This window comes from Macaca mulatta, chromosome 14, assembly GCF_049350105.2.
Source record: "Macaca mulatta isolate MMU2019108-1 chromosome 14, T2T-MMU8v2.0, whole genome shotgun sequence".
In the NCBI taxonomy this organism is placed as follows: Eukaryota; Metazoa; Chordata; class Mammalia; order Primates; family Cercopithecidae; genus Macaca; species Macaca mulatta.
Genome location: NC_133419.1, coordinates 47454896 through 47480613, shown reverse-complemented (window position 1 = coordinate 47480613; position 25718 = coordinate 47454896). Strand labels below are relative to the sequence as shown.

The following is a 25718-nucleotide window of genomic DNA, read 5'->3' as shown; positions in this document are numbered from 1 at the left end:
TACTCCTCTCCCTATCTGGAACTTCCATCCCTAATCCTGTACATCACCTTCAGTTTTTGTCCACTGCAAAATCATCAGTAGTTTCCATCTCTGTGAAGTTACAAAAGAAAAAAAAAAGGAAAGAAAAAAGGCCAAGCGCTGCACCCAGCTGTTGATAAGGCCGTGTTTTCCACTGATGACGATGACTCACAGTACCCAAGCTGAAGGCTAAAGCTGGGAATGCGACTTGGGAGAGTCAGCACAGCCAAGGGAAAGCCGCAGTTCCCAAGCATGCCTAAACCTGCAGAGAGGAGCTGCTTGAGTTCCCTTGGTAAAAAAATCCCAGCACTTGGCTATGGGAACACAGCTCCCCCTGCAGACCACCCTGAGGTCCCACAGGAGCAGGACCAGGGACAGGCCATACACTGGAGCCAGCTAATTCTGCAAAGCCCATCCACTGCCATGTATCAAAACTGTTATGTTAGAAAGCCAGGACCCCACCTCTGAAACCCCAGGACATCCCACAACCCCCTAGAAATACTATTTGCATCACTGGTTTTCAAAGAGAAACTCAGGAAGCTCAGATTAAGATCTCCAATAGAGGAGACAAAGGTTGGCCCCAATCTTTGGGTGAGCAATTCACCCAGAGGCAGCAGTAGGGAAGGAAACGAGCCTATCCTAGGATGCTCGTTTGTGGTCAACCAGTGAGAACATCTTGGTACATGACTATAGACAGTGCCTCTCAAATTTACTCTAACCCCATCCCTGGGAAACTGTTCCAGGCTCTTCAAGAGAGATTAGTATAAAAGATCTATTGGGGTCCTAATAGAGCTATACTCAAAGATGGGAAAACATTCTCCCACCCCCATATTTGAGAACTCTACAAGGGTGAAACTGAGCAGTGGACATGGTCAGGAAGATGCCAGTGGAGATAATGACCACTCCACTGTCGGTGGTTTGGGGACTTGGCACTTGCATCGAGCAGTGGCAATAATGAGCATCACCGATGGAGGCCACTGAGGAGAACATATAATGTTCAAGGACTCACCAGGAAAGGGAAGATAGTCAGGAGACTTAGAGTCCCAGTAATTTCAAAGTAGGGGGTTGGGAGAGGTTTGGGGTTAAAGTCCACTGTCAAGGCTGGCAGACGGTGTGACAAACACTGCAGTTACATTCAAATGGCTTGTCTGGAGGTCCATGGTCTCATGGTATGGAAAAGGAGAGGTTGCCAGGGCAGACCCAGGGTGGGATGGCCACCTTTCCCTCCCACATTGACTAATCTCCCTCCTGCTCTGCTCCCTGCTCCCATCTGTCCCTCAGGCCCCAGAATACAAACACCCTCTACTAGCAGCTCAACTGCCAAGAACCTCCAAGTCACCAATGTGACCTTTTGTAAAACCTTGACACCGTTTAAGATTATCTTTCAGGGTGCTGACACTTAGTCCCACTAGAGACAGTTACCACCAAAGCTACAGTACTTTCCTTGGAGAGGAGGACTTTTCCATGGCCAGGGCCTAGGAGAGGCATCTGCTACTGAGGATTTTTCATTTCATAGGCTCAGCTCCAACCAAATCAGCAAAGCACTGTTACTATGGACCATCTGCCAGGACCCGGAAACAGCCCTGTTACATAAAGGGGCTGGTATAATGAAATTTATTAAACTCGATTCTTCCTCCACAAAGAAGCCAAAGTCTCTCATAAAAGGGCTGACGTGAGGCAGTGGAGGGGTTCTAGACAAGGGACCCATTGGGTTCTAATCCTAGCTGGGTCTGCTGCTACCTGTTAGCTATGGGACCATGGGGACAAATCATCTCTTGCTGGGCTTCTATTTTCTCAAATTTCAAATAAGGATAAAATGGTCCCTTCTAGGATTAAAATTCCACAATTTACGTTGTTATCACCAAAATGGCAAAAATAAAAGAAAGTTTACCTTGATATTAGTTGGTACTGTAACGTTTTAAAATGTTAACATTCTAAAAAAGGACATTGCTCTCTTATTTGTGGGCTTAATGGAGAGAAGTGGTGAATAAAGCCACTGACTCTGGGGCTGGCTGAGGGAGAAAGTGCACAGAAGAGAAACAAATGGCTAGAAGCTTCTATCAGCTCAGGAATGAGTGGTCCAAGCAAAATTCAATGTAGGAGTGTGACTGGGAAGGAGTAGTACTATTGATGGCTCCCTGCCTATGCACATAGTAACTTTCCAGTTTACAAAGTGCTTTCCATGATCTTATTTGAGCCTCACAATACCCCTAAACTTGACAAGGTGATGTTGACCTGCATTTCACATTGAGCAAAGCAAGGCTAAGTACCCAGGTAGGGTAAGCTCATGTCTCTTCACGTCTCTTTGGTTTCCTCATGGATAAAATGGGAGTGAGCCTCACTTGGCAAAATTTGTATATGGATTAAATAAATGTTTGTAAAGCCCTGGTAAAATGCCTGGCATACATGTGCCCTTGATAAATGTGACAGACTCCTTCCTCACACAGCTCCATCTCCTCAGGGAGGTATAAGGAGAAGCCCCAGAGCTGCTCATTTTTAGGCCTTTAAGAAAAGCTTCAAGACGAAAGGTAACATGATGGTTTCCTAAATGACCTTCCATATGGCCCATGACAGCTTCCCAGAAGAAAGGCTAATGAACCAGATGACTCCAGTCCCACCCATCTCCCCATCTCGTAGATTCTCATAATCACCTGAGCCCCTGAAAGGGGCACCCCTAAGAATTCAGAGTACCTCTAATTCAGCCACAGCAATGAGCAGAAAGCAAGCATGAGGCCTCAACAGAGGAGCCAGCAAGAGCCACCCAGAGTCATGGTGTCTCCTTTCAATGTTTACATTTCTCACACACCCCCACCCCTCACAGAAACCTCCAGCTGCTCCTCCACTGCTCACAGAGTAATGCCTCAACAAGGACCCATTCCCATTATACCCAAAAGTTCCTGGTCTCTTATCATCTGGCCCAGGTGAAGCAAACTACACCACAGAGCACTTCCCACTTCTACGGATTTTTTCGCAGTATTGCTTCTGCTTGGAATGCCCTCCCCTCACTTCTGCCTATGCAACAAATATTTGTTGAACAAATGAGTGAAGGAATAAAGGGAGGAACTGCGAATGAGTAAATGATATAAGACACCCCTGTGAAGCAGACAAATTAGGAGTTAAGGTTCTCATTTTACAGGTGAGGAAGTTCAGGCCCAATGATTTGCCCAAGATCACACGGCCAACAAATAGCCAAATTAGAACTTAAACCTAGCTCTTCAGGGTTCTTTTGGCTACATTAAGCTTCCTCCTAAGGTAAAAAGTCACTCTTAGATTGGGCAAGAGTTGGTTCCTCCAATATTCCTCAGAATGGGTTGCTTTCACCTTGACACACGTTGAGAGCACTTTAAGGTACTGGTGGTCACTGTGATTTATTTATTTATTTATTTATTTATTTATTTTTGAGACGGAGTCTCACTCTGTCGCTCAGGCTAGAGAGCAGTGGCGCGATCTTGGCTCACTGCAACCTCTGCCTCCAGGGTTCAAGTGACTCTCTTGCCTCAGCCTCCCGAGTAGCTGGGACCACAGACGTACACCACCACACCCGGCTAATTTTTTTTTTTTTTTTTTTTTTTTTGCAGCGATGGGGTTTCACCATATTGGCCATGCTGGTCTCAAACTCCTGACCTCATGATCCGCCTGCCTCAGCCTCCCAAAGTGCTGGTATTACAGGAGTGAGCCACCGTGCCCGGCCGTCACTATGATTACTGAGAGCACCCATGGGACAGGCAAGGTCCCCTGAAAAAGGGCAAGCAGAGTGCCATCTGTCAAGAACCTAAAAATGATGGCAAAATCATAGGCCAGTAACTCAATGCTCACTTTTAGAGCACTCCTGGAACAAATCAATCTCCATCAGGAAAGAGGAAGATTCTTTGAATGGAAACTGAACTCTCTGCCAGGGACCTCTGCACCATTCCCAGAACCATCTGGTGAGCTTGCAGCATGGCTGGTCACCCCACTCACTATGGACAGATCGCGGAAGCCAAGGTCCCAAGGCAAGGCCTTGCAGATAGGCAGGAGCAAAACTGGTCTTAAAACCCTGGGGCACCAGACATTGCTGTCAGCCTCAGGGAGCTGAGGCTCTCTGATCTGGGCTTCTCCAAGAAAGTAGGAAGAGGACAGGGCTGGCTATAGGCTGTGTCTCCTAAACACAGCCATTGGAAACAGCATAGCTTCCACGTCCAAGAGTTCTACCCATTCCATGCTACCAGCACTCGAGTCTCTCCCCTATGTTTGGAGAAATCTAGCGGTGAATAAAGCAGACCAAGTCCCTAACCTTGTGGGGCTCACATTCTGTTAGGAGAGAATGACAACAAATAAACAAAAATGACACTATGATTTCAGGCAGTGAAAACTGCTATGATGAAAAATAACGCAGTGAAGGGAATAGAGTATAAGAGGTGACATTTGGACAAGAACCAATGGAAGTAAGGCAGTAGCTATGCAAGAATCACAGAGACAAGCATTCCTGGAAGAAGGAACTGCTAGAACACAGGAACAGAGGGGAAAGGTATTTAACCATTTCTCAGTGGGCTTTAGAACACCAGCCACCACTCCCTAACCTGCTCCATAAAGACCTGCCCTTTCCTACTTCAAAGGCCTCCTCCCTCTTGCAGTTCACCACCACAACTCCCCCAGAAGCTTTCTCCAGGAAGGAGAGACAAAATATCTGCTGCCCCCTCCCTAAAGCCTAAAGGGCTGCTACGGACTGAATGTTTGTGTCCCCATTAAATTCACATGTTGAAATCCTAACCCTTAACATTACGGAGACGAGGCCTGTGGGATGTGATGAGGTCATGAAGGTAGGGCCCTCATGAATGGGATCAGTGGCCTTATAAACAAAACCCCAGAGAGCTCCTTCACTTCTTCTGCCATGTGAGGCATAGCAAGAAGGGGAACCAGGAGGCAGGCCATCACCAGACACCAAATCTTCTGGCACTTTGATTAGGACTTCCCAGCCTCCAGAACTGTAAGATATAGGTTTCTATTGTTTATAAGCCACCCAGTCTATATTACTTGGTATAGCAGCCTGAATGGAATAAGACAGTCACTTGCCACATTTCCAGTAAGGTCACCTTGAGAGGCAGTGGCATGATGAAATAAAATAAGCTTTGATATCAAACACAGTGGGATTCAAGAGTCTGCTTTGCTTTCTAACTAGCTATGGTACTTTATGCAAGCCACTTAGCCTCTCTGAGCCTCAATTCTCACTTAGAATGAAGGGAAATGAACCCTACCTTAAGGGGCTACAGGAGTATTGCCCTCAGGCTGCAGAGCAGTACCTGGCAGAGCACCTAGTACATAGTAAGTACTTGGCAAACACTGGCTCCCTGCCCTATCCTGATCCCCTTGGAAATTTAAAAAAAAAAAAAAAAAATTGTTCTTATTCAACCAATTGTGCTAACTCATGTCTTCAGCACGCCTCTGGCAAGGCCCTGGGCCTGCCCATCTGTGGGGTATAGGGCTTAAGAGATGACCCCTAATTCTATCCATTGCACAGTGTGATGGGAAGCCTTGCCCCAGAGAACTGAGGAGGAGAACTGGAGAGGGCAGAGGCGAGCAGAAAAGACATGCACATTGCTTTTGCTGTGAGTGAGAAGGTGAAAATCATTAAGACAAGGCCCTTGAAGAAATCAGGAAAAAGGCAAACAGTTAACTGCCACTGCCAGGTCCTCTCCCACAGCTGGCTCACTGGCTCTTGTCCCCTGGATCTCCATGGGGCAGCCAGCTAGAGGTCAGCCCAGTCTCAGTTCCTCTTAAGAGAAAGGACTATCAGCTATTAACTCAGGGTGTGTCCTTACGCAAGCTCCTTTCCCTTTCTGGGCCTAGGTTCTCCCATCCATACAAAAAGGGGGAGAGCGTGGATGACCTCTAGGGGCCCTTTCAGCTCTGACCTTGCTAATTCCGGAATGACCCTACCAGCCTCATCCCAAGGCTATCTGGCTGCCTGCTGCTGCCATCTGGTGGCCCTACAGGCCCGGCCCCTTCTCAAATATACCCACTTCAGAGGGTGGCTCTTGCTTCTGCTTCAGGTACACACATGCTACACTTCTCTAGACCACAGATCAATGGGTATTCACTGCCAAACACAAAATCCAAATACAATGACAAAACTTCATCTCTCTATCAGAGATGACACAGCTGCAGCTGAGAGCATGAACTCCCTTCTCAAAGACAGAAGGTAACCTGCGCAAGGTCACAGAGCTGCCTGGCTCCCAAGCCAGTATATGATTTCACTTTACCACAACGCTTAGGGCTGGTGGGTACCTGCAAACCAAAAATAAAGTCAGCCTAGAGCCAAGGAACAAGGTTGAAGGTGGAGAAAAAACTGCCAGGACTCCTCGCAAACCTCAAGAAAAGGTAAGGCATGGCACATGAACGGGCTAAGCACTGCTTGCAGAAGTTAACTGGAAATACAAACTTAGGGTACCCAATGTATCTCCCTAATCTTGGAGGTGATCATTCATAAGAACACCTGCAGGGTCTTCCACAAACCAGCCTCCAAGCCACCACCACAGCCTGGATCCTAGACTAGGCAGACCACCAAACAGTGGGGAAGACACCTGGGGAAGCATTGTGTGTTTGTGCATGCTTCCCCCTGCCAGACAGCAGCTCCTCAGGGCAGGGTTATATCTTTTCTTCTCTATCTCCAGGCCTCTTAACACCTGGCTAGAGGAGCTCAGTGAATCCAAGTATACAAGTAGATCCTTTAGGTTTCTGCACAACATGGGACCTGTCTATTCTTTGTGGACTCAACTGATTACACCCTTGGCTCTGTCTGCAGCCTTCCTTTATAGTGTAGACCCTGAAAAAAACACATTGTGTGACTTTAACTAGGTCGCTTGCTTTATCAAGCCTCTATCATCTCACATCTGCAGCATACCGGGGTTTTATTGGATGATCTTCAAAGTCCTTTTAATTCTAAAATGCTAGAATTTGAAACCCCCAGGCAAATCAAGGCTAATCTTCACCTGCAGACACAGCAGCTAAAAATGGGAAAGGAGAAAGTAATCAAACAATGCTTCCCTCTAGTGGTTCAGTGCTGTCACTACACCCTACCTGCGCAGAGCCCCTGACACTCAACTTTTACTCCAATTCACCCTGAACTCTGAGTAACAGAAATCAGCCTGCAGCCAGCAGAGCCCAAGTGCAGGGGAGCGGAAGAGAAAAGAAAGAGGCCAGGCTCAAGAAGCCAAAGAGGCCTCTTAGCCAGTTCCACAATAGTGGAGAAATTATCCATCTTTAGGAACAAATATATTTCGCAACTTGAAGGATCTTTTGTGACCTCTAATTCCCCTCTTCGGATGAAGAAATTGAGGCTCAGGGATGTTCAGGAGGGACTTACCCAAAGTCACAAAGCTGACTCATGACTGAGCCAAAAATAGATGGTCACTCTCCTGCCTCCTGCTAAAGTATCTTGCCTCTCTTCCACGCAACCTCCCAACTGAGGCCCGCGCAAGTGACTTGTCAAGGACATATACATGGGAAGAGATGGCAAAGGAGCCAGTCTCTTGCACTGAGGGGTAAGTGATTTTATTCATTAACTTTAAAATAGTATTTATAGGAGATATAATCAAATTGAAAATATTCAAAATTCAGCATAGAAAACAAAATTCACTCATAATCCCACCTGGCCCATTTCCTTCTAGTCTTTTCTATGCATTCTTCTTTTCTTTCAACAAATTAGAAGTTACAGTATAGTTAATCATTCTTTTCACTTACTATACCATGAGCATATTCCTGTCATTAAATATCCTTCTAAAACATTCTATTTAATGACAATATAATATTCCAACATATGGCTCTGCCATCATTCGTTTAACCAATCTCTCTTCAATTTCATTTGTTTCCATACCTTTGTTTTTGTCATTATAAATTAGGCTGCAGTAAATGGCATTATACTTAATCTTTGAATGCATCCATGACCATTTCTTTAGGCCAGTTTTATTTTTTATAGGATAGAATTTCAGAGCTGGAATGACCCTTAAAGATCATTATGTCAACGTACTGGCCAGATGGAAGAGAGGGGGCCAGAGAGTTTAGTGTCTTGCCAGAGGACAAAGAGAAAGCAAGAGAACCAAGTCAAACTCTCCGTCTATTAAAATGTGACCTTCCCAAAGCCCAACCACAATTTCACACCCTTCCCTGACCAACCTCACCCACACTGACCTCTCCTTCCCCTGAAATCCTAGAGCCTGCAGTGTCTGGGCCACTCCTTTGGCCCTTGGCTACATTCTTTTTATTCTTCTACTAAATATTTAATTGTTCATCCAACCAAAAGCTTCCTAAAGGTGGTTCTGGATTTTAAATTCCCCTGTATTCTGTAGCATAGTGCTATATACATATAGAGAAGCATTTCACAAATATCTGCTAACGGACTAAAGATACCTACGAATTTCCTTCCAATTGCTTGCTGAAATGTAGTATCACTGGCAATAGTTGGAGAAAGATGCTTCTTTGAACAGTAAAAGAAGTTTCGCTGATGAGTTAGAGCTCTCTGAGAAACACAAGATCTGGAATTAGAATAGCAGGCTTGGGGACAAAAGATGGGATTCAAGTTTTAGCTCTGTCCATCTACGTGAAACAGAGCAATGCCATTAACCAATTAGGGACTCTTCTGTGAAGTAAGGATACTACTACTCATCTTGCCAACTTCATATGAGAACACGGATGTGAAAGTACTTGATAGTGATAAAGGTGGTCCATGAGAGTTATGATTGCTGCTGCATTCTCATGCAGCTGCTTCTGTGAATCCCAGAATGGCCTCCTGACCCTCGCTTCTCAGGCACCATTTCCCAGTTTCTACTCCACACATATATCCTTAAAGGAATCTATGGCTGCACTCTTCAGGTAAGAATAAGTGTTTTCTTGAAGCAGAACTTTTTTTTTCTCTGTGAGACAGGGTCTCACTCTGTCAACCCAGGCTGGACTGCAGTGGTGCAATCTTGGCTTACTGCAACCTCCACCTCCTGGCCTCAAGCCATACTCCTGCCCCAGCCTCCCAAGTAGCTGGGACCACAGGCACGCACCACCACACCTAGATAATATTTTTATATATTTTTTTGTAGAGATGGAGTTTTGCCATATTGCCCAGGCTGATCTCAAACTCCTGGGCTCAAGAAATCCACCTGCCTCAGCCTCCCAAAGTGTTGGAATTACAGATGTGAGACACCATGCCTGGCCAAAGCAGAACATCTGACACAGAAGGAACTATCTTCCTGGTTCAGGTCCCTGGATTTGACTAGTTAAGTGGTCCACACTTCCTCATCATCTCTGGAAAGAATGTAACAAGGCAGAAAGAACACTGTGCTGAGAGTCATGAGACTTGATTGAGTTCTGGTCCTAGTTCCTTGACTCACTCACTGTGTCTCCCCTATTTAGTCCTCAGTTTTCACATCTCTAAACTGAGGAATTAAGGCCAGATGATCTGTAAGTTTCTATCCATTACTGACATTCTAAGTATTCTAGGATAAAAACTCATGACTTTAATAAGAATCAAAAAGTATCCATTTCAAAATAAGCCTTTGGGCTCAGCTTGACTTTCACCCATTGGGTTTTCAAAGTTCTAAAGAACAAGCATCATTAATTCCAAAGCACCTGCTTTAAATAGAGCCCATGAGGTCAGAATCTCCCTGAGCTTGGTTGAAGTTTCATGATGTATGGTCCCAAAGAAGATGGAGTAATGTATACTGTCACCCTATTCTGAAAAGGATCTTGGCCCCAAAACAGAAAAATCAGCATTAGGTATATTTATAAACTCAGTTTAGTGTGAATCAATGGCCGGGCTTGAATTTCACTAATGCTTAGACATCAAATGCAATAAAATAATTTCTTGGGCTGTGACACTTGAAAGAGTAGCTAACAGCTAGTCCCTTTCATACGTACCATACAATTCCCCTCTTTAGGAAAACAAAAGAATAAAAAAATCTCAATCAAAAGGACATAACCACGAATCAAATGGAAGGGGGAAAATTTCACTGGAAAGTAGAACTGGATTTCTAGCTTAAAGTTGCCATAAAGTCACTTTCTCTCCTCTTGGTTTCAGTTTTTTTCATTTGCAAAGCGAGGAAGTTGCTTCTTTCATCATTGATTCTCTAAAACTTCTAAGACTCATGGGCTTTTTAAGGTGACACTGAAGAAAGTAAAGAATGTCAAAGAACTCTCTGTATTTGTTCTCACTTTTTCAATCCATATCCCTTGTAAGACCACAAGGCTACTTTGGGATACTGTAGGATCCAGGGAAAGCTTCCAGCATCCCAAAAGCAACTGGATTCTAGACATTCTGACCAACTCCACATAAAGGTTTAGATCTTGTATAAATCATTCCCCTTGAAATTCTAATACACCACCAGCAACCAGCACTTAGCATTTGTAAGCACTGATCTTTCTGTACTCTTCAGGAGTGTTCTGATCAACTTGTTACCTATCCAGAGACATTCACATCCAGCCCCGCAGAGACCTCTGACATAAAGAGAAGAAATGGAGCATGTGATCTCCAGAGAGCTCATGAGTTTCCAAAAGAGTAGTGGGAGCTAATGTGTCTTAAAAAGACATAAGAGCCAGTCCTGTGCTGGATGCTTTAATACATCATCTCTTTCAATCCTCATATCAGGTCAGCAGTTATTTCCCCATTTTCCTAATAAGGAAATAAGTTCAAAGAAATCAGGTTTTTTCATTTGTCTAACATGTCTTAAGTAGGCAAAAGCAAGGATGGCTTCTACCCTCACAGAGCTTACAGTCTAGTGGGAAAGGAAATTAGTCAAAGAATGCTACCAAAAAATAGCACAAAAGAGAGGTTTATGGTGCTATGAGAACAGAAAAAAAAGGAGAAGTGACTTAGTCAGCAATGTCAAGAGAAGTTCTCCCAGATACCTAAGTTAAGGATTAAGATTTTTAAAAAAAGGATTTAGCTAAGTCAAACTGAAGAAGAGGTGCACAGATAAGTGGCCAAATAGAGGGAATATCAGGTGCAAAGGCACTATGGTGGGAAATGAATGATGCTTTCAAGGAACCAAGCAAAGGCCAGAGTGCAGACTGGATAGGGATCAAGAACTAGCATGGTGAGAAATGGGACTGGAAAGGTCAGCAGAGAGCAGATCACACAGGACCTGTAGGGCCACTAAGGATTATATTTTTATCTTAGGAGCAAGGGGAAGCCATCTGAATGTGACGCAATGGCTTTGAAGAGATCTTTCAACTGGGGTATGAAGAATGGGTTGGAGGGGAGAGGGAGGGTATTAGTCCATTCTCACATTCCTATAAAGAATACTTAAGACTGGGTAATTGATAAAGAGAAGAGGTTTAATTGGCTTACAGTTCTGCAGGCTATACAGGAAGCAAAGCTCAAGCATCAGCTTCTGGGGAGGCCTCTGGAAGTGTACAATCATGGTGGAAGAGGAAGCGGGAGCTTGGACGTCATCTGACAAGAGCAGGAGAAAGACAGCAAGGGGGGAAATGGTACACACTTTTAAACAACCAGATCTCATGAGAACTCACTCACAATGGCAAGAACAGTACCAAGAAGAATGGTACTAAACCATTCTTGAGAAATGTACCCCCGTGACCCAATCACCTCCCATCAGGCCCCACCCCCAACACTGGGGATTACATTTCAACATGAGATTTGAGTGGGGACACACATCCAAACTATATCAAGGAGTAAATATGGGAAGACCAGGACACCAGTTAAAGGCTACTGCCGGATTCAGTTAAGAGGTGACAGTGGGCTGAACCAGGGTGGTGACAATGGAGACAGAGAGAGGTGGAGCTGCCCACAGTCACACAATCAGTAGGTTAAGAGAGCTAAGATTCAAGCCTCCATCTAGCTGACTTCAAAGCCCAGGTTTTTCTCTACCTTGCCATTTACTTATTCATTCAGCACTTAGTTACTGACCATCTGTTATGTATCAGGCCTGTGCCAGATGCTGGGGATATGGCCATGAACAAAACAGACACTGCTCTCGTGTAATTTACAGTCTAGACATTAAACAAATAAGAATACAAAGAGATGTATACAATTACAAATTGGGATGAGTACCATGAATTTTAATAGGTAATATTACAAATTAGGCCACAAAAATCTTCCAGGTTGTTGATAATATGAAAGAGCCACTTGCCTACTGCATGCAAGTAAAAGACTTTAGGAAACTTTGCTGCCAGAGTTTGATAATGAGTATCTCAGGCCTCTGAGCCCAAGCTAAGCCATCATATCCCGTTACCTGCACGTATACATCCAGATGGCCTGAAGTAACTGAAGAATCACAAAAGAAGTGAAAATGGCCTGTTCCTGCCTTAACTGATGATATTACCTGGTGAAATTCCTTCTCCTGGCTCATCCTGCCTCAAAAGTTCCCCCACTGAGCACCTTGTGACCTCCACCCTTGCCTGCCAAAGAATAACCCCCTTTGACTAATTTTCTACTACCTACCCAAATCCTATAAAATGGCCCCACCCCTATCTCCCTTCACTAACTCTTTTCGGACTCAGCCCACCTGCATCCAGGTGAAATAAACAGCCTTGTTGCTCACACAAAGCCTGTTTGGTGGTCTCTTCACATGGAGGTGTGAGAAAGAGTATGGCATCCCTGGCCAGCTCATGAGTTTCAGGCTAGTAGTCTCAAGGTCACATTAACCCTGTGGAAATAGAAGTCTTTCTAAAAGCCACTACTAAGTCTTTAATTTACTTACATATCCCAGGCAGCCATCACTTATGTATGCATTTTACAATAGTTGGGATCTTTCACAGACTCGTTCATTTGAACATCACAGCAGCCCTATGTAGAATGCAGGCAGGTTTTAATATCAAACTTCAGAGTTGAGGAAACTGAGGCCTAGACAGGTAAAGTGACTTAATCAAGGTCAACAAACCAGGAAGGCACCCAGATCTGCCATCCAACTCTCACTAGAAGCACCTCCAGCCAGGAAACCATGAATCTCAGATGAGACACCTGCAGGTCACTGAGCCTGAATAAAGTCACCCAGGAGTCCCATGAAGTTCCTGAGAACAATGATCAGCAACATTAAGCAGCTTGGGAAAGGTTTCTAGAATGCAGCACCATGAGCCTGAGACACAGGTACCCTTGCCAACTCTCCCAGATTAGAACAGGTTCTCTTGGACTCTTTCCAAGTGCCTCTGACTAACAGAAAAGTATTTTTCCATCACAAACACTGCAGGCAGGCATCAGACAGACTCCTGAGAGGGGAGGGCAGAGAACACATCACAGATTCCCATACAGACAATCTATAAAGTTATTCTGATACCGTGTGAACTGCCCTAGCTAAGCACCTACCACTGGGGATGTCCAGTATTGAGCAGTGTTTCTCAATCTTGACACTATTAACATTTGGGGCTAGATAATTCTTTGTTATAGGGGGCTGTCCTTGCATTATAGGATGTTTAGCAGCATCCCTGGCCTCTACCCATTAGACGCCAATAGTGTCTGTGCATAAATTCTTTTTTAATCAATATCACACAACTAATGCCTCCCAGAATGAGACTGAGAGCAGCCTCTGTGCTGATGTGGCCTGCAAGTTCGTTCCAGGAACAATTCACCACTGGAGCTTGTGAAAACAACTAGAGTCAAATAACTCCTTGTTCCACTAATGAGCTGCTCCTGACCCTGTGAGGAAACCTTATTCCCATTAATGTGAGCGCTGAGTCTGATTAAATAGAAGCCCTGGGTGTTTCTTCTCAATGACACTGGGCCAGAGCACAGGCCTCCACTGCTGTGGAAGGAACACAAAATTGGTGAATCAAACAACAGGAAACTCCCATTTACCCAAAATTCAGTACAAAAACCAGGACATTCAAACCTCCCAGGTTTAACCATTCTGGACTTAGGATAAAGGAGTAAGTGGCAATGTACAAAAACAAGCAATCCGAATTAACAAGCTAATTAAATAGCTGAAACGTTACCAAAAACTCATGCTCTTGAAAGGAGGCAGGAACCTGAAGCTGAGCTCCAGAGGAGCTGGGGTGACTCAGTGTCAGAGACATGGGTTCCAACCTCCCACCCCAAGGGCTGGGCTGCTGGCCCAGATGCGGGAATCACCTCAGTTATAATGCTTCAAAGCTAAAATCAACGAAGCAACATCTTTATGTCTTTCATTAGTCAACTACCTAACTAGTTAAAGGGTTTACTGACAGACTCAACCAAATTCACCACCATTTGGTAGTAAGTGTATTTTAATGTACTGCAATTCTTGGAAGACTGACTAACCATGAAATGCCTACCTATGAACACCCAATCACTCAAGATGACTGCTAATTTCTAAGCGACCTTTGCACTTTGTACTTAGCTCTACTGTTGCACATCTCATACTGGAATATAGTAAAATTTTATCATAGGTCTATCACCCCTAATGGACAGTGGACTCGTTAACGCCAAGATTTACATCTAGTACAAGGCACAGTACATAAAAAGACCCTCACCATTTGTATGATGGATGGATGATAAAGTTTTCCATCTCTATATTCTCAGACTTATACCTATCTACATACATTCTAGTGGGAAGATATGGCCTATGTCTTTTCTCCTCCATTTCCCCAAGGCTTAACACATTGCTCAATAGGTGCCTAATAAACATTAACCTACTTGGTTGGACACCAGAATCCAAAAAGACAAACAAGCTTTCTGTTCATGAACATCTAAGTCCCAGGAAAGAGGTCAGAAATCCTAGCTATCTACCCTGCCTTATATGCATTTGTATATGTGAAGTCTCTTTTAACTATAAAGAGTTTGATGCAGGAAAATGAGTACATTCTCTGATAGGCAGTGGAGACACAGAAGTGAGCAAGACTAATCTGGTGGCTTCCTTCACAGAGCTTATTATCTGAAACAAAAGAGAGATACCAACAATTACACACACACAAAACCCAGCTACCATGCTCAGGGAGTCTCTTTAGGAAAAGCTTCTGTAGATAAGCCCAATCTTCAAGCAATCTGAATCTCTTTGAGGAAAGTGATGACCGTCCTCCTAAATGAATGACACACTTTCCTTAGAGCATCCTCCAAAGTAGTAATATGGAAAGCCATTATACATCTTTGTTATTCAGGCCACTGTTTCAAAATGATCATGAAATGTTTTAAAAGACCAATTAAAAGCATCATAGATATGACTGCTCATAAGTCTACATTTGTGTATAGAAATGTGTAGTATGTGTGACTTACCAAGGATAGCTGAAGCTGACCTGAAAACCTGCAAAAGCCAGAAATTCCTGAAAATAAGAATCACTAGGTATTTGGGAGTCTAGAGATGTATGTGTAGCTAGCAAGCAGGACAGGAGTAGGTAAGGGGACTCCTGAGAACCCCTGAAGCTCAGAATACTTTGACATGATAACAGATCTTGGGAATTGCAAATTGGCTGGGGAACTCTGTGAAAATCAACAGGCAGGGGCAAGAATATGAAGGCCAGGAAAGCAGAACCGCCCTAAGGGAAAGATGAGAAACAAATAAAGATTCAGGAAAAGATGAAGATGCCAAAAGCTGTATGGCACGATGTGAGAACATTTGAGGGAATCTATGAGATGTCTGAACCAATATACATAGTTTATTACGGTCAACACAAAAGTTTAAATCAGAATACCATGCCAGCTACGAATCAAAATAGTGCTCCTACTTGAATCTTGAGATATTTATCTTTCACTTAACATTTTCCGATGCTTTTAATGTAGACTTAGAAATGCAAATAGCTATGACAAAGTAGGGACTTCCCAACAAGCTGGGCAAATTTCTGGGTGACGCTTGCTGCAATGGATCCCTTCTCAAAACCTCATGGGCTCTTAGGACCGGAAGGAGTTAACTTAACCCAGGCTTATCTTTTTGGGTACAAACCTGTGACCCTGAGAAGAAAAGCCACATATCTGGCTGATGGCAGAACTAGACCCCAGTATCCCCGTCGCTGATCCTTAAGCTTTCATCAATAAAAAGCCTTAACCCCAAGCACTCACAGCTGCTTAGACAGCTGTCCCCCAGCTGCTCTCACCAACCGTAAGTTCTCTGCTACTGTCTCACCTGTCTGAGCAACCAGGTGCGTCCACCCACTCCAGACGGCAGTGACCTTTTCATTCTGGAAACAATGTGCTTCTATTTTCTGGGGCACAGGAAGGAAAGCAGCCTCAGTAGCCAGTTGCCCATGCTTGTTGCTTCCCCAAACATAGACCTCTCCTGCATCTTAAACAAACAGAAGGGGAACAAAAGAAGTGAGGGAACATTAGTCCAAAATGATGGAAAATAACAGAAGTCTAAAAAATAAGTGGTTAAAAGAAGTCGTTTTATACTTACATTACAACATTGAGTGGAGCCAAGCAGGATACAAAATTTGTGTACAGCATAATAACATATCACAAGATTTTTTTAAATTCTACACATAAAAAACAAGGCCAAATGTTCTTAGTAGTTCAAGAAAAAAAAATGTGTGGTTTTTCTCTTCATTTTTTCATTCAACAAATATTTATTCAACATCTACCACGTGCATGAGACATGTTTCTCTATTTTCTACGTTTTTAAAATATATGCCTATACTACCTTTTGTATGAAAAAAAATGCTTTAACTTTCAAAATAACAGGTTAAAAGATACATTATTTAAGCTTAAATTTTTTAAACATAAGATTATTTCACCGCATGCCCTGTCCAGCAGAAAATATAATGCTATAGAATTGCATTTGGATAGCACTTCAGCTTGTTTTAACCTCACAATCATCCTGTGATACAAGCAGGAAAGTGACTGACTGACATTGTGATTTAACAGAAAGAGAGCAAATTCAGAGTCAAGTGACTCTAGTTTCTATTCCTGGATCTGCTAACTAGCTATTGACCTTGGACAAATCACTTCCTCTCTAAGACTTAGTTTCACCAGCTGAAAATTGGAAGGGAAGGCTGTTGGTGTAGAAGGGCAGACAATATGACACTAGTAACAAGAATAACTGGTGGGTGACTGTGGCAAGCCAGGGAGTACGTGCCTGCCTAAAAGGCATTCACATTCAAAAATACTTTGTAAACGAAAGCCATACAAAATGAGGCCATGGGCTATAATTTACCCTACGGCTAGTCAGTTTGTGACTCCTCAGCTTTTCCAACCCTTATAATCCAAGGATCTACAACTGTACTATCCAATACAGTAGTTCACCACCTACATATGGCTATCAAACAGTTTAGATGTTGCTAGTCCAAACTGAGATACATTATAAGTGAAATGCTACTGTCTCACACAATGGACTGCAAAGACTTAGTGCAAACAGAGTGGGGCTCATTATAATTTCATATGGGTTACATGTTGAAATAATATTTTGGATATACTGGGTTAAGTAGATATATTATTAAAATTAATCCCACCTGTTTCTTTTATTTTTTGAAATTGTGGCTCATATTATATTTCTATTAGCACTGTTCTAGAACATAAATTAATCAAGGCTGGAAGATATTAAATTACTTTTCAGGGATCACATGGCTAATAAGGAGTCAAATAGGGACTAGAAGTCAGGTCTTCTGCTTTCACTGCATTTTGTAGCTTCCCAATAAAACTTTATAGTATTGCTTGCCCTAGGGCAGTCTAGTATAGTCCAAAAAACTGATGGAAAGTCAAACAGTATCATTAAAGGGCATTAGACTAAGGTTCAGAAGTCTCCAGTTCAAGTTCCATCTGCTACCCGATCACTGTTTGACAATGGGCACATCACTTCACATTCTAGGTCTGTCTTCTCAACTCTAAGATGAGGGAGTGTAAATCACTGAAACCTTTTTGTCACTCAGGTGACCCTGCAACACTGACATTCTGCAGTTCTGTGAAGTGAATCTGGTGTATTACATTCCCAGAGAGAGATCAACCTCCTGGACTTCCTCAGGGTATGCAAAGTATGAAGACCTCTTACAAGATAGCAAAGAAGCCCCCTCGGCAAAGTATCAATCCATTAAGTGGACTGGTGAGCTACAAAGAAGACACTGATGATGAAGCCTGTGTAAACAACTTCACTTATCTTAGTAGCTCTAAACCATCTTTTTGAAAGTCAAACTGTCTTCCAGATGAGGATCATTATGCTGTTGCCTCAGCAGGTAAAATTAAATTATGCTGCAATGCCAAATAGTTATATAATCTACAACCCCTCCAGAGAAAATGTCTAAAGAGCATTGAACAAAATTCAATGTGTAACAGCTTGAACCACATGAAGAAAGAGAGGGCTATTAATCTTTTTTTTTTTTAAATTTTTGACACGGAGTCTTGCTCTGTCACCCAGGCTGGAGTACAGTGGTGCGATCTTGGCTCACTGCAACCTCTGTCACCCGGGTTCACGCGATTCTCCTGTCTCAGCCTCCCAAGTAGCTGGGATTACAGGCACATGCCACCATGCCCAGCTAATTTTGAATTTTTTAGTAGAGATGGGGTTTCACCATGTTGGCCAGGCTGGTCTTGAACTCCTGACCTCAAGTATTCCACCTGCCTCAGCCTCCAAAGTGCTGGGATTACAGGTGTAAACCACAGTACCCAGCAGGGCTATTAATCTCCACAATCTTTAGCTCATTTTCAAAATATCAAAAATCATTTCATTTTGTGAATATACTAAAAATTACTAAATTGTATACTTTAAATGAAATGTAAATTCTTTAATCGTATACTTTAAAAGAAATTTAATTTATTATATATAAATTACATCTTAATAAAAATATTCAACATTTCTATATAAATAACACCATAATAAATGTGCCCTACATATGAAATACTAAATTTACTACCAACAAGAATTTTTAAAAAGTTGATGTTGACAAACAATTAGACAAGCTCTAGGTTTACATACCATCAGTCATTTCAGATTAATCAGAACAAAACAGAAACACCTCATAGTCTACTTTTATTCTCAGAAAAGAATGCCTTCTCCATCCCTCATTGACTGTGGGGCACGAACACATCCCTTCTCACCCTAGGGTCTCCAGTCCTTCCTCTGTAAAAGGAAGGGAGGAACTAGATACCCAGTGGAGTCCCTTATAGGTGGGATTCATTTCAACTCAACACTTTTAACAAATATTAATATATAAATCTACCTGATGTGAGACGTAAGTTAAAAGCAGGTGCTTTTTTATTAGATGTTTGTTTTAAATTCATTAAATAACAAATTATCTGCAGCTCAGAATTTGCAAAGCATTTAAACTCTCATATTAGGGCTCCTGTGCTCTTGAAATAACTTCTCAGCTGGGCTGCATTGCAAATTTGAAGTCGAAGAATGCATACCACCATTAATTTACATATATTATGGACACACCTGAATTTCTACATAAAACACTAAGTATGGAAGTCCCTCCTCTTTGCTTAAAAAATAGAATACATTCAACTCTGTGAGAGGTCTTACCAAACAAAATATTATAAATCTCTCAGATGTATAGTCTCCAGTCTACCAGCAGGGGTCAGGGCAATGTGGGCCAAAGAAAAGGGATTACTGTCACTTTCAAGAAAATGCTGTATTGCCTTGGAAGGAAAAGTCACTAGACAGTTTATACTGTATTGGCTCGGTGTTTCAAATGGAAGGATGAATGCGCAGCCAAAGAGAGAGATATAGTGTAGAATAAAAAAACAGTTAAGATAGAAAAACAGATAGATCAAAGAGATGAAGTAGATAAATTAGAGAAATATATAACAATATAAAATATTCACAAAACTATGTATCTAGAGTTAGATATATAGATATATAGATTAGATATTAAGATACAAAGATTAAAGATAAATAAAACAGATAAACAGAGTAGATAGATAGACAAATGGAGATTGATAAATGGATTAGAAAGATACAGATGGATAAATGGATTGGAAAGATACAGATGGATAAAACAGGTTACTTTAGTATACACAGGTAGAAAGCTTAGACAGTTGTAATACACACCAAAACAGATTAGATGGATAAGACAGCAGCTTCTGCCCTCCTAATCGTAGGTATATGAGAAAACTACAAAGAATTAATAATTATATAATACACTGTGTTATCCATATATGCTATATATAAATTTACTGTTGATTATATGATTTGACAACCACCATTACCCTGAGAGGAAGACATTATTATCTTTATTGTGTAGTTAAGGAAGCAAACTCAGACGAAATGGAAGTGAGCCTATGTTTGCTATTCATGATTTATATGTATTATATTTAATTCTCATAACTACCCACAAAGTCATTTATAGACAAGAAGATGGTCTCAGAAAGGAAAAGTAATTTGCCTAAGAGCATACCAGTGATAGCATCAGAATTCTAGCTCCAAAGTCTATGACATTCCCTCTGTATTTCAATATCACCACTTCAGGCAGTCACACAGAGAATCCTGGATGGCATGTTAAACCGTGAAAGAGCCGGTACCTACCTGTTAATGAAGCTGAGTGGTCTGAGCCAGCAAGAACACACATTGCTTTAGAATTCTCTAGACCTACAAAAGAAAAAATTTTCTTCTGAATTACATTTATAACAGAAACAACTGGGCAGAGAGGGGACACTCAGTCAGCACCATGGGCGTGGGAGACACTCAGCCAGTGCAGGCAGGCCTGAGTCAGCAGCACTGGCCAAGAAGATGGCTGGCATTGTAGGGAGCCTGGTAACACACCAGGAGATTGAACAATCAAGTAAATATATTCAGGATAAAGGAGCCAGATTCATCACTATCAAAGAGCGGAGGAAAGGTACAGATATGAAAAGGGGAAAAGCTAGAATCAACCATGTAATATTAGATAGTAATTGGAAAAATCAGTGTAAACTCATGATTTCTAGTAGAGACAGATAAATAGACATAGGTGTGTATACGTAAAAATGTGTGTGTGTGTGTGTGTATTTCCTAACTTCAGAGGTTGAGTGGGTCTAGAAGCAATGACATCTCATACATTCAGCTGCCATCATATGCAGGCACTTAAATAACCCCAAGCCTCCTAAGAACACACAGTCAGAATCAGATTCTGAACTGGGCTTCTTTCTCCAAATTCAGCATTTTTCCTTCCTTAATGACACTGCTAAAAGCGGAGCTAGCCTGTGATGACATGCAGTCTAGCATGCAGATCGATGCAGACTTATTCTGTAACTTTTTTTTCTGACACTTCTTTTTAATTAATAACTGTTGTAATAAAATGGCCCTCACACCTTCAAGTGTCCTCTGGAATGATAACAGGACAAAGCAGATGTTTTCACCCACGTTCACCAGAGAGGAAGTACTGGGCCCCTAGTGGCCAGGTGAAGAGGGGACAGCCAGGGTTACAGCCCCAGAACCTTTGGCAATGAGGTGAGTACGGGAGGATGAAAAGTGAAAGACTTTGAGGACTGGAAGTTGATGATCCATTCTAATGTCTCATCAGAGAATTCCCCCAAACCAACTCTGAATCTAAGCTGTGCCCCACCCAAACAGATGCCAAACAGGTTGTTTAAATGAAATGAAATAAAAAACATTTTTTCCCACTAATAACAGGTCCTGTGCTAAAATATAGAGCAAAATGACACACAGTTTCCATCCTTTAAAAGTTCATAATCTTTAGCATATGAGAAAACATACAGACAATTCATAATAATACAATATATTGTGCTATCCATGCATGTGAAGCTACTGCAGTGAATGCTAGAAAAGAAAAGGTCTTTACTGAGAAAGGTGTATCTGACCTAGGCCTAGAAAAATTCTTAGAATTTTTCCCAGAGGGAACACAAAGGAAAAGCTTTTCAGCCAGAAGTAACAGTTTGCCCGTAAACACAGAGAAATGAGAAGGCAGGATATGCCTGGGGAGAAGTGAATACCTTGATGAAAAAAAACAAAAATGTTTGAGAAGTCTAAGTTTACATTATACATGTTTCTAATGTCATGTGAAGTGAACTACCTGTCCCACATCCAATGCTCCTTCTCCTTTCTAAGAGTACCCTCCCCAGCTCAACCCATGGGTTTCAGGGAAGCTAAGTCCACCTCCAGCTGAAAGAGAACACCTCCAGGACTTAGAAAAATCAGAATGATCTCAACACCCAATTACATCACTCCCACTGCAACCCATCCTTCCGTATTTTTCCCCCACCCCTTCCCACCACCCTCAAAAATCCCTGATTTGTTCCAGGCAACAGGAAAAGCAGCTACAAGTCTACTATGCAAGTTTTTCCTACAGCCAAGCCTCGGTAAACTGGGTCACAAAGTAAAAGAGTGAGAAAACAGAAAAGGGAGAAGAGGAGGAAATGGAGACATGGTACAGTACACAGAGGGAGAAAGGCCCACAAGGAGAGCAGAGAGAAAGAACGAGAGATAGAGACAGGGGAAGAAGGGGAGGGGGAAGAAAAGGAAGGAGAAAATACAGACCAAATGACCAACAGACCTACGGGCAGAACACGTTACTTACCCCTCGTATTTTCGCATAGAAAGACTTCCCTGTGGGAACACTCCTGGCCCCTCTGTCTACATCCTCACTCACTCCTGCTTCCTTTTTGGGAGAAGGAACTGGCCACGCAAGGCACGGTCCTCCTGGGCTCCCTCTTTGGGGTGTGCCTGCCTGCAGAGAGGGTACGTCCTCATGTCCTCTTGGTCAGGCATTAAGTTTAGCAGGGCCAACTCTATACAGCTACCACAGTGCTTGGTGGGTAAATTCAATCTGAGATTCAGAATTAGAGGCTCACTATGACTATACATTGTCTTCAAACCCCTAATCATGTCTTCCAATCTAGCTTTTAACAGTCCTAGAGTTACCATTTCAATCTCCACCTACCTGACTTGCATCTATGCCTCAATGGGTTCCAAACTCTGGCAGCAAAGAGAGTTGCTTCTACTGGGCTGACAAAAACTGCCAGCAAGACTAACAGACCAACTAATAGAGAAAGTTAGAGAGATCAAGAAATAACAAAATCAAAAATCCATTTAATCCTTTTCTGCATGTTTATGTCTCTACTTCCTGACAAAGAACAAATACAGGACTAAAGAAAGAAGCATCTTACCTGTCACTCTGCTTGGTTCCTTTGCTGTGAAAAACAATGGAAGAGTCTGCCCAGGGCACAACCGTCGTCCACATGATGCCAAACCAGTCCCCCACTGGAACACGATGCCACTCGCTTCCCAACAGAATGGAAGAGAAAGCAGAGAAGATGCACATCAGGATAAGACTAGATTGCTCTTTGAACCTCACTGCTATGAGAAATTCCCAATTCTTTCTCAATTAATATGGGTGTTATGGAGAAGCTCAATTGCTTCAAGAGGTCCTGCAACTGGTCCAGGGATTACCACCAAGCCAATCACAAATTCAGTCTTCAGGGCAGACTAAGACCATCAAAGTAAATTCCAATACCACACAACTTCCTATAAAAAGTTCCGGGACACTCCTCCAGAGTCAAATCAGTGGAATGACACTTTATTCATGATTAACCTGAAAAGACAACTCAGACCTGAGACAAAGCAGCAAAGAACCTTGAAGATCATCAAGTCCATTCCTCACATTTAGTAGATGAGAAAACTGAGGCCCTGAAGAAAGGATGTGATCTGTCTCTCCACGCAGGAAGCTAACAGCAGAGAAAATGCCAGGACTCAGTTCTTCTAACACCTAATGTAGTGCCCTTTCCACGACACCAAGACGAATTCAAAGATTCCTAATTGCCAAGTAAATACATACTTATGACTGCAAGATAGCTTCTTAATAGCCATGATTTCAGTGGAATGGCCTTTTACTTTCATGCCCACTGAATCTAATTAATGTACCTATGTTCTGAACCTCATACAAAGGCAAAGATGAAATTCTAGATATTTGGTCTACAGACAGGTGTGTGCAACTAGGATCCATCACCCAACAGCAACATTAAAGTTCTGCTCCTTTGGGAGTATCCTATAAACAGCAGTCCTTTTTTAGGCTGTAAACAGACAAGGCTGTTTTGTGAAAAAAAAGCTATGACCACTGAGCACAATGTGAGCAAAGCACAGTGCTGAAACAAAAACTTATGATCTCTTCAACAAATTGACTACAAGAGGAAAAAAAAAGAGGAAAAACTTTACAGATTATAAGAGACTTCAAATAGCTGACAGGAGATTAATATCCAGAATATATAAAGAACTCCTAAAACTCAACAACCAAAAGAAACAACTCAATTAAAAAATGGGCAAAGATGTAATCCCAGGACTTTGGGAGGCTGAAATGGGAGGACTGCTTGAGCCCAGGAGTTTGAGAAGACCCTGGGCAATATAGTGAGACCTCATTTCTACAAAAAAATTTTAAAATTAGCCAAGCATGGTGGCGAACACCTGCAGTCCCAGCTGCCTGGAAGGCTAAGGTGGGAAGATCACTTGCGCCTGGGAGGTGGAGGCTGCAGTGAGCCAAGATCACGCCACTGCACTCTATCCTGGGCAACAGAGTAAGACACTGTCTCAAAAAAAAAGTGGGGAAGGAGGGCGCAGTGCAAAGGATTTGAACAGACATTTCTCCAAGAAGATACACAAATGTCCAGTAAAAACATGAAAAGATGCTCAACATTGCTAACCATTAGGAAAATGAAAAGAGATATCACCTCACACATATTTTGATGCTACGATTTTAAAAAAACAGAAAATAACAAGTGTTGGTGAGTTTTCGGAAAAATTGGAACCTCGTGCACTCCTGGTGGAAACAAAATGGTACAACTTCTGTGGAAAATAGCATGGTAGTTCCTCAGAAAATTAAAAATAGAATTACCATATGAACTGATAATTTTACTTCTGGGTATATATCCAAAAGAATTGAAAGGAGGATCTTGAAGAGATATTTGTACACCCATGTTCATATCAGCATTATTCACAATAGCTAAAACATGGAAGCAACTCAAATGTCCATTGACAGATCAATGGTAAACAAAATGTGATATATCCATACAATGGAATATTATCCACTTTAAAAAGGACCTAAATGCTGATATATCCTACTCCATGGATGAACCCTGAGGACATCATGCTAAGTGAAATACGCCAGTCACAAAAAAGACAAATACTGTATGATTCCACTTAGATGAGGGACTTACAGTAGTCAGAACTACAGAGACAGAAAGTAGAATAGTGATTGCCACAGGCCATTGGAATGGGGAGTGGGGAGTTATTGTTTAATGGGTATAGAGTTTCAATTTTGCAAGATGAAAAGAATTCTGGAAATGGATGGTGGTGATGATTACATAATGATATGAATGTACTTAATATACTTAAGAATGATTAAGATAATAAACTATATACTATGTATATTTTACCATTATAAAAAATTAAGAAAAAAACAATTTTTTTAAAAAAGAAAGACTTGTGATACATATCAACTAATTACAATATGTAGACCTCATTCAGGCTGGGCACAGAGGCTCACACTGTAATCCCAACACTTTGGGAGGAGAAGGCAGGAAGATTGTCAGAGGCTGGGAGTTCAAGACGAGCCTGGGCAACATACCAAGACCCATCTCTACAAGAATAAAAATGTAAAAATTAGCGGAGTGTGGTGGCACACATCTGTAGTCCCAGCTACTTGGAAGGCTGAACCAAGAGGACTGCTTGAGTCCAGAAATTTGAGGTCGCAGTGAACCATGAACACACCACTGCACCCCAGCCTGGACAAGACAGGGGGACCCCATCTTAAAAATACATATATATATATATATATATATATATATATATATATATGCATGTGTGCGTGTGTGTGTAAATATATTTGTGTGTGTGTGTATATATATATAGGCATGGGAAGAACTGTATCCCCCTAAAATTCAGATGTTGAAACCCTAA

At 42.2% G+C, this 25718-nt stretch overlaps 1 protein-coding gene across 20 annotated transcripts in view; it reads right to left on the bottom strand.

The window, feature by feature from the left end:
- Positions 1-25718, bottom strand: part of SERGEF (secretion regulating guanine nucleotide exchange factor) — a 235620-nt gene that overhangs the window by 195351 nt on the left and 14551 nt on the right. For all 20 annotated transcript variants that reach the window (XR_013403975.1, XR_013403973.1, XR_013403974.1 and 17 more), the window contains 3 exons: positions 22937-23050; positions 20358-20420; positions 16029-16187 (listed from right to left, as the gene is read on the bottom strand). Coding sequence is in view for 14 of the 20 variants with exons in the window: in XM_077963146.1 (XP_077819272.1) it covers positions 16029-16187; positions 20358-20420; positions 22937-23050 (336 nt within the window). In the remaining 6 variants the exon portion in view is untranslated. The remainder of the gene's footprint in view (positions 1-16028; positions 16188-20357; positions 20421-22936; positions 23051-25718) is intronic.